Source organism: Diabrotica undecimpunctata, chromosome 1 (genome assembly GCF_040954645.1).
Source record: "Diabrotica undecimpunctata isolate CICGRU chromosome 1, icDiaUnde3, whole genome shotgun sequence".
NCBI classification, from domain to species: domain Eukaryota; kingdom Metazoa; phylum Arthropoda; class Insecta; order Coleoptera; family Chrysomelidae; genus Diabrotica; species Diabrotica undecimpunctata.
The window spans coordinates 24,993,740-25,012,873 of record NC_092803.1 but is presented as its reverse complement, the minus strand read 5'-3'; the positions used below and the strand labels follow the sequence as shown (position 1 = coordinate 25,012,873).

The window sequence follows — 19,134 nt, the reverse complement described above, 5'->3', positions numbered from 1 at the left end:
CTGAAAAACAGAAAAGCAGCAGGTAAAGACGGGATCTCACACAAATTACTGAAATATTGTGGAGCAGCAGTGATAGAGCAATTAACAACATTAATTAATAAAATTATAAAACATAATAAAATACCGGAAGACTGGAAAACAAGCGAACTAATTCTACTATTCCAAAAAGGAGATAAAAAACAGCTAGAAAACTGCAGAGGTATAAACTTGTTAAATACTAACCTAAAACTTACAACTTAAATTTTACAAGTGCTAGTAAATCAGAGGATAAGTTTAGCAGATAAACAACAGGGTTTTCGTAGTGTAAGATTGTGTACAGATTTATTAAATTAAAGAAAGCGTTTTTCAGAGTAAGACTCAAAGATGTAGTCTATCTTCTGTATAATAGAAAAGTGCCCCTAAACATTATAAAAACTATCGAAAACATCTACCAGAACAACAAAATGGAAGTCAGAATAGATGACCAACTTACAGAACCTATAGATATAGGCAGCGAAATAAGACAAGGGGATTCACTGAGCCCCATGCTCTTTAATTTAATTATCGATGAAATCATCAAACGCGTTAATAAAGGAAGAGACAGAATAGGAAATAAAGAAATAAAAATACTCTGTTATGCAGACGATGCAATATTGATTACCCAAGATGAAGATAGTCTGCAAACACTGATCCACAGATTTAACATAAGAGCAAAAAATTTAATATGACAATCTAATCTCAAAAAACTAAAACAATAGTAGTCAGCAAAGAACCAACCAGATGTAAAATAGAAATTGATGGCATCAGTATTGAACAAGTAATGGAAATAAAATACCTGGGAATTACACTGTCCAGCTATGGAGACCTGGACAAAGAAGCGAGAGATCAACTGCAAAAAACAAATAGACTGGCAGGATGCCTTAATAACACTATATGGCGAAATAGACACATTAACACTGAGATGAAGTCAAGAATTTATAAAGCCAGTGTAAGACCAATAATGACATATGCCTCAGAAACAAGACCCGACACAGCCACAACGCAAAGGCTACTGGAAACGGCAGAGATGAGAGTACTGAGAAGAATTACAGGAAATACGGTGAGAGATCGAAAGAGAAGTGAAGACATTAGAAGACAATGTAACGTACAGTGTATAAATAAATGAACACAAAATAGAAAAAAAGAATGGAATAACCAAATAAGCAGAGTGGAGGAGCCCCGTGTCGTAAAATAGCAAGAGATGAAGCGACAACCTTCCATAAAGGTATTAATCCGCCAATGAACAAGCAAAATTGCTTATAAAGAGGAGGAAGAAGAAGAATGATAGGAATGTAGTTATTGACGTAAATTTGTTGTTGAAAATTAAGTGTGATGTTATATTATTTAAAACTTATTCATATTTATTGCAGAGATATATTTTGAAAATTCGTATTATTTATTTAAATTATTAATCTTCAACAGACATCACTGTAACAAGGTAGAAGAAGATAGACGTTTTGATATTAGTTTGGATGTGCAAATGATCCAAACCATATTTATTAATTAAATAAAGATCAGATCTTGGTCTTTTTTGGTAGAGAGAAAATATTGTGATTTCAGATAGTAAAAAAGAAAATAGAAATAAATTTTCAAGATATTAAAAACATTTAAGGAACAAACAGAACACACTCAAAAGTCAAAAACACACATTTAATTTAAAAGAAAGTGGAAAGGTTGTAGGTAGTACACTACGTTACATATACATTACATATGTAATGGATGAACTGGTTAAAAACGAATGAATAAATATATGAGTGTTATTCTTATTTCTCTTTACCTAAATTGAAATGGTCTCATATAGGGTATACCGACAAAAGGACGCGGAAAAAAGGACACATAAAAAAGGACGCGGAAAGAAGGACGCGCGAAAAAAGGACACGTGGAAAAAAGGACGCGTGGAAAAAAGGACGCATATTATTAATGAAATACTATAAATAGTTTATTTTAATTGACAATAGCAATTACCCCCGTTTATCCCCTATATATAATTACAGAAAATGATTCTACCTAACCTAAAATCGGTTACGGTAAAAGTAAAAAGTGAAAAATATTTATATGAAAAAAACTTGCCTTCACACTTTATCCAGGCTTAGGACTGGCAGCAGAAGCTGGCGTGTTTACAAGTTTTTTTTAATTTTTTTTTAATTTTTTGCTTTTTTTGGAATTTTTTTGTCATTTTATTTCTTTTTGTTTTATTTTTGATATTAATTTTTTTTGTATTTTTTTATGTTTGCAACTGAAAATTGTGAGCAATGCCTCGCAAATATTCTAAAGTTGGCCTGTCAGCATAATTGGCAACAATAGCCCTTATCCTGTTTGCTGTATCTTGATATTTTCTTTTGCGTGGAGGTACATTGCCCGAAATGTACTGCTCTATTTTCAAAACATTTAAATCATATTCTTTTTTTAGAGAATTAATAAATTTCCAAATATTCGGATGTGCACTATTGAGAAGAGAAGAAAAGCTGTTGTGCCATCCTTCGACAGCATTATTAGTTCGAGGTATATCTTGGTCTGCCAAATCGTAACAATTCCATACATTTGCTGGAAAAAGGGGTTGTCTTCGATTTCCTCTTCTAGCTAATCTCCCTATCCAAGTGTCTTCAAAGTAATTAATCAGTGGCACTAGTAGTTCTTCATTTTGTGTATAAAAATCGCTATTGAGCAACTCCTCGTACACTCTGACTACATGGTTGTCTGGAACAAACGCAAGAGCTGTCAATTGTCTTAGGTGAAGGGCGAAGTCAGGATTCTCAATATATCTACGTTGCAATCCGGCACTTTGAATATGGCGCCACATACACTGCGAGAAATGAAAAAAACATCCGCGAATTCTCACATTTGGGAACTCAGTTTGTGCAGCATTCATTGCCGCTCTTTCAAAGTCCATCATTATTGTTAGAGGGCGCAAGGCCGGATTCAACACCTTTAGTTGCTGAAAAACACATGTATAAGTCTCTTGTGTTTTGTTCGTTAGAAGTGCAAATACAGTCGGGATTACATTACTGTATCGCACTCCATGAATTGTGTATATTTGAGAAAACAATGGTGGTGCTGAGTTAAATGTTCCATCGGCATACCAATGATCGCATAGTTCCATAAATCTTAAATTTCTTTGTGTTGAAAATAACAAAATACGTTCTTCTTCTGGCCCGCTATCAAATAATAGAAATAGCTCACCGCCTGTAGTTGTTTTATATTCTTCAGGAAGCACAAGTTCTTCTAAATTTCTGGGATTTGCGGGCGTACCTCCTAGCTCGTTCCGAACTCTTTGCACAGTTTTTTTTAACGACGACACTGATGGAAGTTGTGCCGTAGCAGCTAAGGAAAGTCCTTGAGAAATTTCACTTACTACACCTTGGGTGGAGTGTTCCAGTTGTTGTGCAACTTCTTTCATCCGGTTACAAGCTTCTTTTGCTTCAATCTTTGCCGTGTCTGTAACGTGATTATGTTCTGTGGATTTTGTAATTTCATCCACAACGGTATGCACTCTTCCTGTACATTTGCACTTATTATAAGTAGCACACTTCCAAATTGTCTTTTCACCAATCACTCGCTCTTTTTTATGGAGAAATCCATTATAAAGTAACAAGTTGTTGCCTTTTTGGCTTTTCACAAACGCTAACACGATCTTAACAAACTGATATCAATTTGTAAAATGTTTTCTTGTTAATAACAGAATAAATTACCTACCGCGACAAGTTTCCCCTGTATAAACAATTTGGTTAATGATGTTTTGTTATATCGGACCTTTTGTAATATTCATTTCTTAAAAACAATTATCAAACAATTAGAAAGTTTTTATTTTCTTACTAATCGTTTCTATTTACATTCTTAACATTACCTGAGGAATTTACCAACCTTCCGGTTCGCGTTAAACCCTCATTAGACCCCTTACTGGGCTGGTACTTGGGTTTTTCTAATCCCATACATAATTCTGATAATATGGAATCTAACCTGTTTCAATACCAGAAATCTTGAATCAACATTATATTAGTATTTATTATTTTACTTAAAATATTTTAGTCCTAAGCCTCGATAAAATGTGAGGGCAAGTTTTTTTCATATAATTATTTTTCACTTTTTACTCTTACCGTAACCCATTTTAGGTTAGGTAGAATCATTTTCTGTAATAACATATGGGGATAAAAAGGGGGTAATGGCTAATGTCAATTAAAATAAACTATTTATAGTAATTCATTAATAATATGCGTCCTTTTTTCCACGCGTCCTTTTTTCGCGCGTCCTTTTTTCGCGCGTCCTTTTTTCCGCGTCCTTTGGTCTCGCGTCCTGTTTTCCGCGTCCTTTTGTCGTAGATTCCTCATATAGGTAACATATTCAAGATGTTCAACTTCACTTCCTTCGTCTTTTATCTTCTTATTTAAATATCGTGATAATAGAGAATTATTAAAGAGGTATTTTACCTTTAATAAAAGCAACTTAAATTTGACATGCGTTGTTTTGTTTTCTTTCTTCCCATTTCATCTCATTCTCTGAAGAGGCTAAAGAAAGCCTAAATCAAAGATCTTTCTCATTTTTTATATTTCAACTAGTAATTTCACTTGGACGCGTGTGGTTTTTCTCAACGCATTCACGATTGAGCTCTCGATCCATTGAGTATTTGTGTTACTGAGTATCTAAATCCTCATTCAATTTTTAGTTTTCTTCGGTGGGTACGTTGATTACTTCATTTATTCAGTTATTGTAACCACCAGTCTTTCACTTCTCCTGAACATTCACTGCTCCTCACTACTATGTTATGTAGAAATTGGTGTAAAAAATGTTTTATATTAGGATTGCCGTAAGACTTGGTACACAGGGATATATCTTAGTAACTTATTTTTGATATTCGAATAATCTTTAAAGGGTTTTGGCCTCCTTCTCAAAGCCTCACAATTTCTTTATGTCCTGTTTTTATATCGAGAGGTGTATCTGTTTTAAATTTCCATAAATTGTCACTCAATCTCTGTCGGGGACGACCTAGAGGGTGCCTTCCTATAGTAAAGTCGGTTTTCGTATCTCTGCCATCATTACTTCTTAGTACAAGATCTATCCAGGCTAGTTTAAGGGATCTTACTATACTTGTTAGCAAAGGCTGTCTAGTGAGTGTTCATATTTCCTGATTGTTATAAATTTTTCAGTTGCCTTGTGCGTCTTGATACGAAGATGGATTTGATAATTTTATTTTCCTAGGAAATAAGACGTTATTGGTCTCTTAGAGTCATGCACCACGTTTCACATCCATATAGCACTAATGGTCTTATGATGATATTATATATATTAAGCTTTAGCTTTATGGACAAGGATTTAAACATTTTGTGTAAAGAACCTTTTACTCGATTATCACTCAGTATTCTAGATGTATCTCTTGACTAATCTCATTAGTATCGCTGATCGTTCTACTCAGATATTCACACTCGTTGATATTTTCGAAAGTCTCATTATCAATTGTCGTTGGATTCGTGCATCAACTAATCTTTTTTGTTCGTGAAACTTTCAAAAACTTAGTCATCTAATAGTTATAGTTAGTTCCTTGCTCTTTGCCTCTATTTTCCTGCTACTACAAAGATATATCACCAGTTTAAAACTCCGGTCCCGGGTAGCCTACTAAATGGTCAGTAAAAAAAATCATAAATTTTATTCCCACTTTCACTTGGGGAGAGCGGGGTAAATTGATACGCGGGCAAGTTGATAGAGCAGGGACAGTTAGCAGACGCACATAGCTAGACAGAAAATGAGTGGGTAGAAGCTTCTGTTTACTGCGACGCAGTGCACTACTAAGTCCTACTGTTAATGGAACACTCTAGGCTAGGCGATTTTATTGAATGCTGGTTTTTGTTTAATGCGAAGTAATTTTTGAGTGTTGTCTTTCAGTGAATATCTTCTAGGGAAGAAGATATCTTCTAGGAAATTAACTTCAGACTAGAGTCTGAACTTGAAGAGTACACAATACATTCATTGAAAATTTATTATGGACTCACTACACAAAACATCAAAATATTAGCTTATAAACTTGCTATGGCTAATAAGAATGTCATTTCTGTACCTGATACATGGGTTAACCATAAAAGGCAACAAAAGAACTGGTTCACATTATTTATGAAAAGACACGTTCGACTAATAATCAAGGAAACCTAAAGCTAGGAGCCTTAGCTTGGAACCAGCTTTAATAAAACCAATGTTGCCCTATTTTTGAAAATTTGAAATGTGTTTTGGAAAAGTACAAATTTGAAAACAAGTATATATGGAATGTCGATGAAACCGTTGTGCAAATAGTACAGAAACTAAATAAAATTGTAGCAGAAAAAGAGTACGCCAAGTAGGGAAAGCTACGTCAGCGGAGAGAGGGCAAATGGTTACTATGGTCTTGGTTGTCAGCGTCATAGGAAATTCGGTTATACGGAAATTCGGAAAGACAACGGACCGCCGTAAAAAAAATAGTATCGTCATGTTGTCCTTTCTCCCTGATACTTCGCACTCATTGCCAGCAACCTCTTGAGAGATCAATCCACGGATCTTTTAAAAAAATTTATTTTGCTTCAGTTGAAGATTGGATGACAAACAATGCAGGTAAAACAGTGACAACTTACGGTAGTCCTGGCATCGTCAAATTGGCAGTGCCCTAAGCAATAAATTTCTGGGAATAATATTTCTGGATTTTAAGCCACAGGATTTACGTTCTACAACAAAAACGTGTTTACTGATGCTGACTTCGTGTCAAGTTCAGTTACAGATAGAGAGATGACTTTTCAAAACAGCGCTGTAGAAACTACCCAGGCAGAAACTACCCAGACTGTATATTTACAACGGTGACTAGCACCGTTGTAAATATATAGTCACAGGAACAACAATATACGTCTTCTACGCATACTAATGTTTCTATACACCTGTTACCCGTGAGTCCTGAATAAATTTGTCGCTATCCAAAAGCTGGATAAAGGAAAAACAATAAAAAAGGAAAGAACCCTTAAAATCTGCGGTTCTTACAAGCACTCAGTCAGTAAAGGAAAGGCTAGAGGAAGAAGCTAAAGAAAAAGAAGCAAAAAAATGCTGCAATAGAAAAAGTGAACAAAAAAAGATTAAAATAAAATGATCTAGAATGGCACAAAGAAGAAGATGATAAAATTAATTTCAAATCAAATGATCAAGGTTGAATTTGAGTCTGAGGAGAGGATAATATCTTGTGTCTCATATGTTTGGAGATTTATTCGAAATCCAAACCTGGTCAAGACTGGATACAGTGCATATCATGTAAAAAATTAGCCCACAATTAATCTGGCAAAGACAGTAAAATGTATCCTTATATTCATTGTACCTCTGACTTTTAAATTAGCGATTTAGACTAAGTTTTGAACAAAAACATCATAACTTATGTGAATAACATCAATAATATATTTTACTTGTCACTTTTGTACATCTCTTTCTTAAATAAATTACTTGATACTAATAATATTTTATTGGGTGATTAATTTCTACATTAATATCCATTTTCTTAACATTTATATATTTGTCTCAACCTGCCTCCAGCTAATATCAACTTGCTCCCATGTGGGTAACATTGATAAACTTTGTACCAATATATAAAAATGTCAATTTTGGGAAAAGTATCAATTCAATCAAACAGTTAATATCTTAGAAAAATTTGCAACATATAAAAATATCATATAGTAACTTTTTTAATAGGAAAAAAATCTAAACTAAAATTGTAAAAATTAAAATACGAAATTTGTCCCAACTTTTCCCGCTCTACCCTACATAAGGTAAATACTTTTCAAATTTAAATTTTGCGCCCGTAAATAATGAGACTTTTTCTTTCTTTAGTACCACTAAAACTCTCAATTTTTGTATCGAATAATGTAAATAATAAGGGCGCATTGTCAGATACAACGGTAGTGTCATTCATGGAGCCAATTTCTTATATAATTTAATTATTAAATTTATTTATTTTGCCTTTTTGTATCTCCCTAAAAGAATATTCATGTGATATACCCTGTATATATTATTAACAGTTAAATAATAAGCTCCAGTGGGGTATTATTATGTAAACAGATGCAGAAATAGAATTTAGAGTGTTGGCGTGGGGAATTAATTCGAGATCCTATATTAAATTTCCCTGGAAATGCTTTAATAACTGGAACTTGTATGTTTTGGTGCAGAATATTGCGAATAAACATTTAATTAATTATTGTAGCACTCGTTTGGATTAGCAAATAATGCTCGGATTGAATTATTTCATTGAAATGATTAATTTTATATACCTATGTACTTTTGTACTCCCCCCTTTGTGTACTGTTGACCTGAATCCGGTGTTGAATATGCAGAGTACTGCTTTGATGAAATAAAAATCTATGAAAGATGATGTATTAACGTTCTATATCTAGAAATATATATTTCAGATATAACAGAACTATATGAAAACCTAAAAGTACATGATAGACTGCCTAATGTCGAAGACGTAAACGCAAAAGTAGAAAAGAAGATAATAACAACGAACTAGCAGGAAAAATCCTAACAACGATACAAGAAATTATATCCAAAGAAAATTTTAAAGAAAATGTTTACATTATTGTTGGTCTGGATTAAACACAGACAAAAGTATTTACATAACATGGATGATACCTGAAATACCAATAGATGAAAGCAAATAGATCATAGACTAATATCCAAAAAATGGAAAATAAACCAGTAGTTAAATCTAAAACAGCGGTCGTAAGTGTGGAAGATAGTGAGGTTAACCAAGTAGAAATTCAAAGAGGAGTCAGACAGGGATGTGTTCTGTCGCCATAATTATTTAATATGTAAGCCCATTATTTAATATTTTAGGAGGCAGTATGGGAAAGAAGTGAAGGTGTAAGGATTGGAAAGAACATCATTAATAACATAAGATTTGCAGACGAAAAAACATGAAAATAGGTACGCAACCACAAACACTACGGCCACTTGTTATAGAAAATGACGTCATCGAAACAGTTAACGAATTTGTATACCTGGGAACGCTCGTCAATACTGATAATGACACTACCGCAGAGATAAACCGCAGAATTTGCACGGCTAATAGATGCTATTTTGGGCTTAATCTCCTTTTTAAATCTACAGTTATATCAAGAAATACAAAAGTAAAACTCTACAAAACAATAATACGCCCAGTCCTAACATATGGCTCAGAAACCTGGACTTTAACAAAAAGCAATGAAAACATGTTAGGATGTTTCGAAAGAAAAATACTAAGGCGCATCTATGGAGCGGTAAATGAAAATGGTGTCTGGAGAAGACGATACAACTTCGAACTCTATAGGATATACCAGGAACCAGATATCGTAAAACACATAAAGATAGGACGTCTGAGGTGGGTAGGCCATGTAATGCGGATGAAGCAAACCGACCCAGCTAGAAAAACGCTCCTTGATAGACCTGTTGGTCAAAGAAGAAGAGGAAGACCCAGAACAAGATTCCTAGAAAACATCGATGAAGACATGAGAAATATGGAAATACGTGCTTGGCGGAGGAAGGCGATGGATAGGGACGACTGGAGAAAAATTCTTGGGGAGGCTAGGACCCACACAGGGTTGTAAAGCCAAAATGATGATGATGATTTGCAGACGATATCGCAATCATTGCAGAAAATATAGACGATTAACAAATTCTTATAGAAATCATTAACACAGAAAGCAAAAAGATGGGACTAACAATGAATATAGATAATACCAAATACATGGTGATCTCGAAAACCTCTGTTGACAACATACATCTGATATTGGAGGATAAACCGTTAGAGAGGGTCGACATGTATAAATACCACGGACCAATTATAAACTTACAGTTAGATTAAGATGGGGAAATAATGTCAGAATTGAAATAGCTCGAAAAAGATTTATAAAATGCAAGTCAATGTTTACATATCAGAAATTAAGTATGGTTATCAGATTGAGGATCGTTGAATGTAATGTATGGTCGCAACTGGTATAGGGTGTAGAAGCTTGGACTCTGAAAGCTCAATCCGTAAAAAAATTGAAGGTATTCAAAATGTGGCCTATCTAGGCGTATTCTTAAAATTCCTTTGACTGAAGAAGTGTTAAGAGGAATTAGACATGGCAGAAAGCTTATTTTTCTGCCATGTCTAATTCTTACAATTAAAATAAGAAAAACATTGTATCTGGGCCACATACTTCAAAACAATAAATACTCTTTTCTACTACACATCTTCATGCAAGGAAGAGTAGACAAAAGTAAGGGCTTGGGAAGAGAGAAGAAATCTTGGCTGAGGAATATCAGAGATTGGACTAACCTTGGTGTTGAATAGATATTTCACGTTGCAAAAGATAGGGAAGCATTTAAAGAAGTAATCGCTAACCTTGGTTAGAAGACGGTACAATAAAAAGAAGTTAAATCTTCAAAAGAATATTAAAATTAACATCACATACAAAAATTAAGCTAACTAGAAACAAGAAGAATACCCTAAAGGAGACAATAGAGATAATGAGATAAAACACCAAAAAATAAAAAAAATGTTTAAAGCTCAATATAAAGCAAATGAAGCATAAAAGGAAAAAAATGTCCTACCTAGTCCCCTAAAAGAAGAACTCTCTAACAGTTTCATTAAAAAAGAATGTGCAAAATTACTACTTAATATCTACAAATTAACAGTCAAAGTATGGGAAATAGAATCAATGTATACAAACTGGAAGGAGGGTAGGATAACGCCAATATTCAAGAAGGGTTAACCAATAAAATATAACATTATACAGGAATAACATTACTGAATGCGACATTTTTTTATGTTTTTTAAAGAAGAGGTGTAAAAAAGGTCGGAACAAACCTTGCTCATAGAAAGTAAGCAGAACCGTCTTTGTGGTCACGATTACTCACGATGACATCCGAGACTGCAAGAGTTCTTCAGACACTATCATCGACAGTTCCAGAGACCAACCTGCTAAAAAACACCCTTTTTAACTATCAATTATCGCCAGAACGAACCTTGTTGGGGTATAACGTCGACATATGTCTTTTCATTTATACACGATCTTCACGCATTCTTGAACTTTTCCGCTGGATACTGTTTAATCATTTTCTCCCTCTCTCTTCCTATTTATGTTCAATCTCGGGACGTCTTACTCTCTCTTTTCTTTGCACCTTGTCTTTGGTCGGGTCGTCTTTCTACCTATTCCTTTTTCTCCAGCGTCTTCTTCGCATATCACTGAACTGCTCTCCACCATCCGGTAACGTCAGCATCTCCTCCACCAGTTCCGTGACCGATTGCTCCCAGCTCTTTCTCTCTCTCTCTCTCTCTTTCTCTCTCTCTCTCTCTCTTTTAAGCAGGCTCATCTCGCCTACTGATCTAGCATATACCAACAGAATGTATGAGGCCTTGTTGAACCTGTAAAGGTATACTCTGAAACGAATACGATATATAGGATCCTAACATTTCTTAGTAGACTATTACTCATCCTTTATGCATGAATGAAAACTGGATATTATCAACAAGAGTTTCTCTTCTCATTGCGCCGTCTCCTTTCGAAGGTTGGCGATCCAAATGGCAATTGTAGTTTTGGAAACTGCTGCGCGAAAGATCTCTGCGGATGAGCGGTCGAACCATCTCCTCAGGTCTTTCAGCCACGAGTTCTGGCGTCTTCCTACTGATCTTTTGCCCTGTACTTTTCCTTCCAGTATAACTTGAAGTAATTCATATCTTTCACCTCTCAGCACATGACCCAAGTATTGCATTTTCCTCTCTTTGATTATTCTTAGTAATTCTTTTTGTTTACACATGCGACGAAGTACCTCAACATTAGTAACTCTTTGTACCCATGGAATCCTCAACATTCGTCTGTATATATACATCTCAAAGGCATCTATTCTTTTTTCTACTTCGGAGTCCATTGTCCAACTTTCACAGCCATACAGTAAGACAGAAAAAACGTAACATCTGATCATTCGGATTCTAAGCTGTAGACTAAGGTCTGATCTTGTAAAAAATGTTTTAATGCTCATGAATGTTTTCCTTGCTTGTTCGATTCTTGACAGGATTTCTTTTTTTGGATTACACTGACTATTGATATTTGTTCCCAAATATTTTATGGAATTTACCTGTTCTATTATTTGACCCTTGGCATAAACCTGTACGTTTATTGGTGTCTTTGAAAATACTAAAGTTTTAGTTTTGGAAACGTTTAGATGTAAACCGAACATTTCGCTGTGGTGAACTACCGCATTTATTATATTTTGTAGTTCTTGTGCGTTGCTTGCTATTAAGACGGTATCATCAGCATATCTGATGTTGTCTATGCTGATTCCGTTAATCTTAATTTCGCCTTGGACCTCGTCTAATGCTTCTCTGAATATAGACTCCGAATACAAATTAAAGAGTAGCGGTGATAAGACGCAACCCTGTCTCACTCCTCGTCGGATTTGTATGTCTTCGGATGTTGTGTGCTCTATTTCAATTGTTGCCGTTTGGTGCCAGTATAGTTCTGAGATAATTCGCAAGTCTTGTTCGTCAACTCCAGTTGTTCTCAGAATTTCGATCATCTTTTGATGGTTAACGCAGTCAAATGCTTTTCGATAGTCAATAAAACATGCATATACATCCACATTCATGTCTCTGCATCATTGCGTTAACACATTTAAATCAAAAAGAGCCTCTCGTGTTCCCAATCCGTTTCGAAATTGGAATTGAGTGTCACTCATCTGGAACTCGCACTTCTTGTAAATTCGTGTATGGATAATTCTGAGAAAAGTTTTAAGGACATTAGACATCAAGCTTAATATTCGATAATCATCGCATTGTGAGGAATTCGATTTTTTTGGTAATGCTACGAATGTTGATTTTAGCCAGTCTGTTGTTATTTTACCTGTGTCATATATCTTATTGAATAGTGCTGTTATTAAATCTAGGCTTTTACTTTCGTTATCTGCAATTAGTTTAAGTATTTCGACATTGATATTGTCTGGACCGGTGGCTTTTCCATCTTTCTGAGATTTTACTGCATGAATCACTTCTTCTTTGGTTATTTCTGGGCCTTTTTCATTTATTCGATTATCTGTGGATGGTGGAGAATAAGGTCTATCGTCGTCAAAAAGAGTTTGTATGTATTCTTTCCATCTCTCTAGTTTGTCTTCTGTACCCATAATTATTTCGTTATTATCATTTTTTAATATTGTTGCTTGTCTCTTTTTGTGTCTACCTGTCATTTCTTTTACTTTTTTATGAATATTAAAGGTGTCGTATTTTTCCTGAAGTTGTTCTATTTCTAGGCATTTTGTTGACATCCAGTTTTCTTTCGCCTCCCTGCACTTTTTTCTAATGATTTTGTTGATTCGCTTGTATTCTATTGGGCTTGTTTTATGTTTTCGTCTTACGTCCATGAGGTCCATGATCTCTTGCGTTATCCATTCTTGTTTTTTGTTGTGTTTTATGAACCCGATGTCTTCTTCTTGTATCTTTGTTATTTTTGTTTTTAGAGCAGTCCATGTTACTTCAATGTCTGTCTGTACCAAGTTTTCGATCGTTTTTATTTCTTCCTCAAGCTTGATACTTATTTCTTTTTTCTGTTCAGGGTTCTTCAGTTGTGAGATGTCTATTTTTCTTGTCACTGTTTTCTTTTTGACTTTGAGAAATCTTTTTAATCTAAAATCCATTATAACTGGATTGTGATCGCTATGTATATCAGCTCCAGGGTATGTTTTCGTAGATTGTATGTATTTCTTAAAGGTGTTATTGAGCAAAATGAAGTCAATTTGATTTCTAACAATTTTGTCTTTTCTGTCTGCAGGTGATTTCCATGTGTATAGCCTTCTAGGATGTTGTTTGAAGAAGGTATTGGCAATTAACAGATTGTTTTCTACGCAGAATTGTACAAGTCTATCTCCTCTATTATTTCTGGTACCTAGACCGTATGCTCCTATGTGGTCTCCTTCAGCACCACGACCAATTTTAGCGTTAAAGTCACCCATGATCATCGTTATCTCACCTCTTTTTGTCAGTCTCATTATTTCATCTATGTTGTTATAAAATTTTTCGATTTCTTCGTCTGACTTGTCACTTGTTGGAGCATAGGCCTGAATAATATTTAGTTTTCTGTGAGTTGTTTGTAATTTCAACATTGCTACTCTATCATTTAGAGGGATGAAGTCTATGACTGATTGAGCAATTTTGTTCGACACTAATATAGCAGTTCCATATTGATGTTCTGGGTCGGTTCCACCTGAATAGTATATGTATCCATGTTTTGCTTTTTGTATTCCTGATCCAGGCCATCTTACTTCACTCATCCCCAATATGTCTATTTTCAGTCTTACCATCTCGGCTTCAGTGTTTGCCAGTTTCCCGGACATAAATAAACTGCGTACGTTCCAGGTGGCAATGCGTACTATTCGGTCGTATATTTGTATTCTCTGTGCACTTTCTTGGGTAGTTGACGGGGGGATTCTTCGCACCCTCTCCCCATTTAAGGGGTGCCCCGGACTGAGGGCCATTTTCTTTTTCTCGTCTGCCATTTAGATTTGTGGAAAATATAATGGGGTGGTTTTCTCGTTGCCTTCCCCATCGCAGTACCACAACCATTTAAACTGCTCCAGTCATGCTTGTGGTAATCCAGTTTCAAGCCGGTCCAGGATCATTTCCTCTACGCCTTGAACTGGTACTGATGATCGCTGCTGCCCTTCACCAGGGAGGGATAGGAAGTAGGTAACTAGATTTTGGAAGGATAAAGGAATGGGACAAGAATGTTGCTAACGTTCTCTCTGTCCTTTTTTATGATGTTAAATCGTGGACCTTGAACGAAGATATGTGCAGAAGATTGGACGCATTTGAGATATATCGGAGATATATGGATACTTATTGGGTTAGGGTTTTATAGGATTTTGATTACCGAATATAATTGTGTAGATTATGGTATGAATGAGCGTGTAAATGTCTGTCAGTATGGATTAGTTTTCGGTATACTGTATATCCTATGCTTTCGTCTTCTTTCCTTATAACCAACACATCTAAGAATGGAAGTTGTTGGATATTCTCCCGTTCCATGGTAAACTGTATTTTGGGGTGTATATTTTTGATGTGTTGCAGGAATATGTTTTATACAAATATATGTTAAGTTTTTCTTCTTTGTGTCTCCCACACAGAACGATATGCAAGAAGCGCATATGATTTGCAGTAAATAATTTCAGCAAATGATAATATATATGATCTTTAGTAAGACTACATTATAACTTACACATGTTAATATAAATGGCTTTTAAATTGAAAATGTAGCAAACTACCATTATTTAAGAACCGCGATAAATGGAACAGGTGCCCAAAGAAATTGTATTTAAAAAAATTGACTATTTTATAACGGAAGGTAAAACAGAAATGAAGTCAATAGGCACTCCATAAGAAGTTGCACAACAAGAAGAATTCACACTCTTTGTTTCTACTTCTGCATCTTATTTCACAATAAGAAATACAATTACAATAAAATACAATAAATGACAATATAACATAATTATGTATCATTTAATGCAAACCGAGATTCTAAATTTGATAAACTGATCATCGGCAACTGAAGTATTTTTAATACTTAAAAATGATGCTTTTCATGTTTATGATAAATTTCACTATCTCAACAAGTAATCGAAAATCTATAATAAAAACTAATGAATATAATTTTTTATTAGAAAAATCAAATCTTTACAGTAATATACATAAGATACTTTATTTTTTCATTTATTTTTTTTTTCAAAGGACATGTAAAAGTGACACAAAGAAAAAGCTTTGGGGTAAAAACTAATCTAGTAGAAACTCACTTAGATACTTATAACACCCTATATATACTCCTGTAGATGTTCGACCCTTAACCGACTGATATTAGCCACCGTTAGCATCCTCGCCTCTGTTTTTTTTAACACTAATTTTGCTTTAATAACCCAATAGACCTGTACCATTAACACCTGGATTCAATCATGTATGTGGAAAGGAAATTGTCGCATTTCCGGACTATTTTCACTGACGTCGTTCATTTTCCGACGCTGTAATTGGTATGAAACAAGTTATTAGTCACTACGAAACAACCAAATCAGGAAATAGTGATGAAATGAGGTTTTTTGATAAAATATGTAAATGTTTTGTTAATGTGCAGAATTTGATGGAAAGGCCATATTTGGTATTCACTTCACCATTATCGAGAACGAAAAAATATTAATAAATCGACAATATTTCTTTAACATATATAAACTGTTTCTGATAAAGCTGCCAAATCCACTAATCAAGTAAATCAAATCATATAAGATTTCATCAATAATAGTAAAAAAATGATGCAATCGTTTCACTATTTTTTGATTATATCCAGGGAGTAACAGACAAAGATCAGAAAAAACTGGCTCACATGATGAGAAAACTAAACTATGATGTTGATATATTTAAAACCTTAAAAATAAAAACATCCACGGGTTACAAATATTTTCGAGTTTTGGTAATCTGGACTAGGTTGTCCGAAAAAAAATTATAGAACTCCAACAGGAACTTTAGCATATAAAATCTAATGCCACTGGTATTGCAATAATAATTGGTAAACTCAACTCAAACTCAAGTGAAAAAAGGAGGAAAAGAAGACGAAGAAGAATTGGCCATTGATCGCCACAAAACAGGTACAAGGAACAAAGTTGGTGCACGATTGCTGTAATTCGCACTGGAATATAAACTTTACATAATAAATACCTTCGTTAGAAAACCTACCTGAAAGTGGACCTGAACAATTTCAAACGGTATTCAAACGGAAATAAAATCTAATCGAAGAAAATAGTTAAAGGCGTGAGCGTATTAAATGTGTTTTTAGTAAGTAGTGACCATCGGTCTGTGAGAAGAAAACAAAAAAAAACAAAGAAAGAACTAGAATAACAAGGAAGAAACTAGGAAACAAGGAGTGGGCACCCACAGAAAACCCTTCTAAATACACAGAATATGTGGAGAACAGCCTTCAAAAGATAGAGAAACTAGGCCTGGAGGAAATATATAACCGAATGGGAAGAGCTCTGAATGACCCTGTAAAAAAGGAAGTAAGAGAGTAAACAAAATAAAATATCTGATAAAATAAGTGAACATCCAAACCAACTTATTGAAAACTGAAGAAGAATCGTAGATAACGCCAGCAGAAAATATAGGAATAAGCCGAAGAATATGAGAGACATAGAAAAATACAATATAGAAAATACGAAATAGGAAATATAGCAAGAATAAAGGAAATGTTCATAAACTTTGCGTCCCAATAGATACAGTAATATCAGATAAATAAAAAGACTTCAGATAGTATGAGATTTCTTCAGCTCTTTATAGAGAAAAATGTCGCTAACACAGACATAACCAATATTCCAAAAGCTTGCAATCAGGGCTCCGAAAATATGCTGGAAATTACATCGTCAGAAATTTTAAACAGTATTTAAAAAAAATGAAAAACAACAGAACCCCAGTACAAATTATTGACAAAGACACTAACAAGACGATTAACTTCCAAACTATCCTGCTATCACCCTAAAGAGCTTGGATGTTTTAGATTGGATTATGGTACATACTATCGCTTACTAATCATGAAAACGCTTATGGAAAAACAGTTGTTATAACAACAAGCATCATCATTTACTTCTCAAAGCATACAACAGGCTTCTTAACAAACAGTGTACTCAGTCAGTACATGTAACGGATGAACGCGACAAGTGGAGACCATTAGTCAAACTGTCCGAGCCGCTGAAGCTCAATGATGAACCACATCACATCTGCGCTAAGATGTTAATGACTTATGGTGCATAAACTTACTTAACAATCTCAGCGAGACATGGAACGATCAATGTTGGGATTACAGCTAAGATGTAGTGTTATAAATATAATTATAGAACAGGAACTACAGATGCTGTAGAAAAAATATAATACATGGAATAAGATGGAATGAATGGTGCTGAATGAAGGTGGACTAAACGCCTAATGGAGTAGCGTTCGAGGATTGTAACAAAACTGAATAAACAAGGCCCCATGATCGGAAGTTTGGAGACACCTGGTGTATGTTCAGTAATGAATGCTACAGGCTGTGTGATGATGATGATGAGAAATCGGAATAAGTGGGACAGGAAAAGTTATGTTTATTTTTATACAAACAAATCATTTACAGCAACAAATTCTTCTTGTTTACCTCCTGGTAACTTGTTTTATAGCTAGTCACGTGACAATTTCCCTTTTACAACTCAGAAACTAACAAAGAAAGAACGACATTAAAATTGTATTTTATGTTTCAGGGACCTATAGGACTTGATGGTCCCAAAGGAGAACCAGTAAGTATTATTGATAATTAAATTTTTTAAGTATTTTATAACTTAAGTTATTCGAATTTGATAAATTGGTCTTCCAATCTATACGTCTATGTATCTCAGGATATAATATTTTTGATTGTAACTTATCATATCTTTTTTAATAAATGCGCTACTACAGTAGTGCATTGATTAGTAATCAGTATAGTAGTGTCTGGGGGCTCAGATGATTGAGACCTCGGAAGCCCTGAAGAAGACATCAGAGAGGATGTCGAAAGCTCGGCGCAGTAATAATCTACGCGATTCAACGCGGAAGCTTGTTGAGTTCATTATTAATTATTGTAATAGTATTAATTTTAGCTTTAGGTTTAATTGTACTAACCTCGTAAATCTTTCTAAATATATAAATATATATACATACATATATATATATATATATATATATATATATATATATATATATATATATATATATATATATATATATATATATATATATATTGATACGATTAGGGTTTATAGAAAATAATTTATAAGTTATATACTACATAATATTAGATATTTGGTTGTTTTAAATAAGTTATATACTAGAGAATTTAATAAAAATTATTTATGTGAGGGCATTTTAAGAAATTAGCATATAATAATTGTAAAAAGTTGTATTTTAGTAATTATAATGTGGTAGATATGTTTAAGTGAGCCATGTGACTAGGCAACCAACTATACAGTAAGTAATTGACAGATAGAAATTAATCATAATACGAATATAAGTGGGGTTATAATAATATATTGTTTGAAATGTGTATTTTATTAAATTAGAGTGTTAGTTACTAATTTGAATGTTTA

The 19,134-nt window shown here is 34.1% G+C and overlaps 1 protein-coding gene across 11 annotated transcripts in view; it reads left to right on the top strand.

Annotated features, from left to right (window-relative positions):
- Nucleotides 1–19,134, top strand: part of LOC140446660 (uncharacterized) — a 710,626-nt gene that overhangs the window by 602,108 nt on the left and 89,384 nt on the right. For all 11 annotated transcript variants that reach the window (XM_072539286.1, XM_072539281.1, XM_072539276.1 and 8 more), the window contains one exon: nucleotides 18,277–18,312. In XM_072539286.1, coding sequence (XP_072395387.1) covers nucleotides 18,277–18,312 — 36 coding nt within the window. The remainder of the gene's footprint in view (nucleotides 1–18,276; nucleotides 18,313–19,134) is intronic.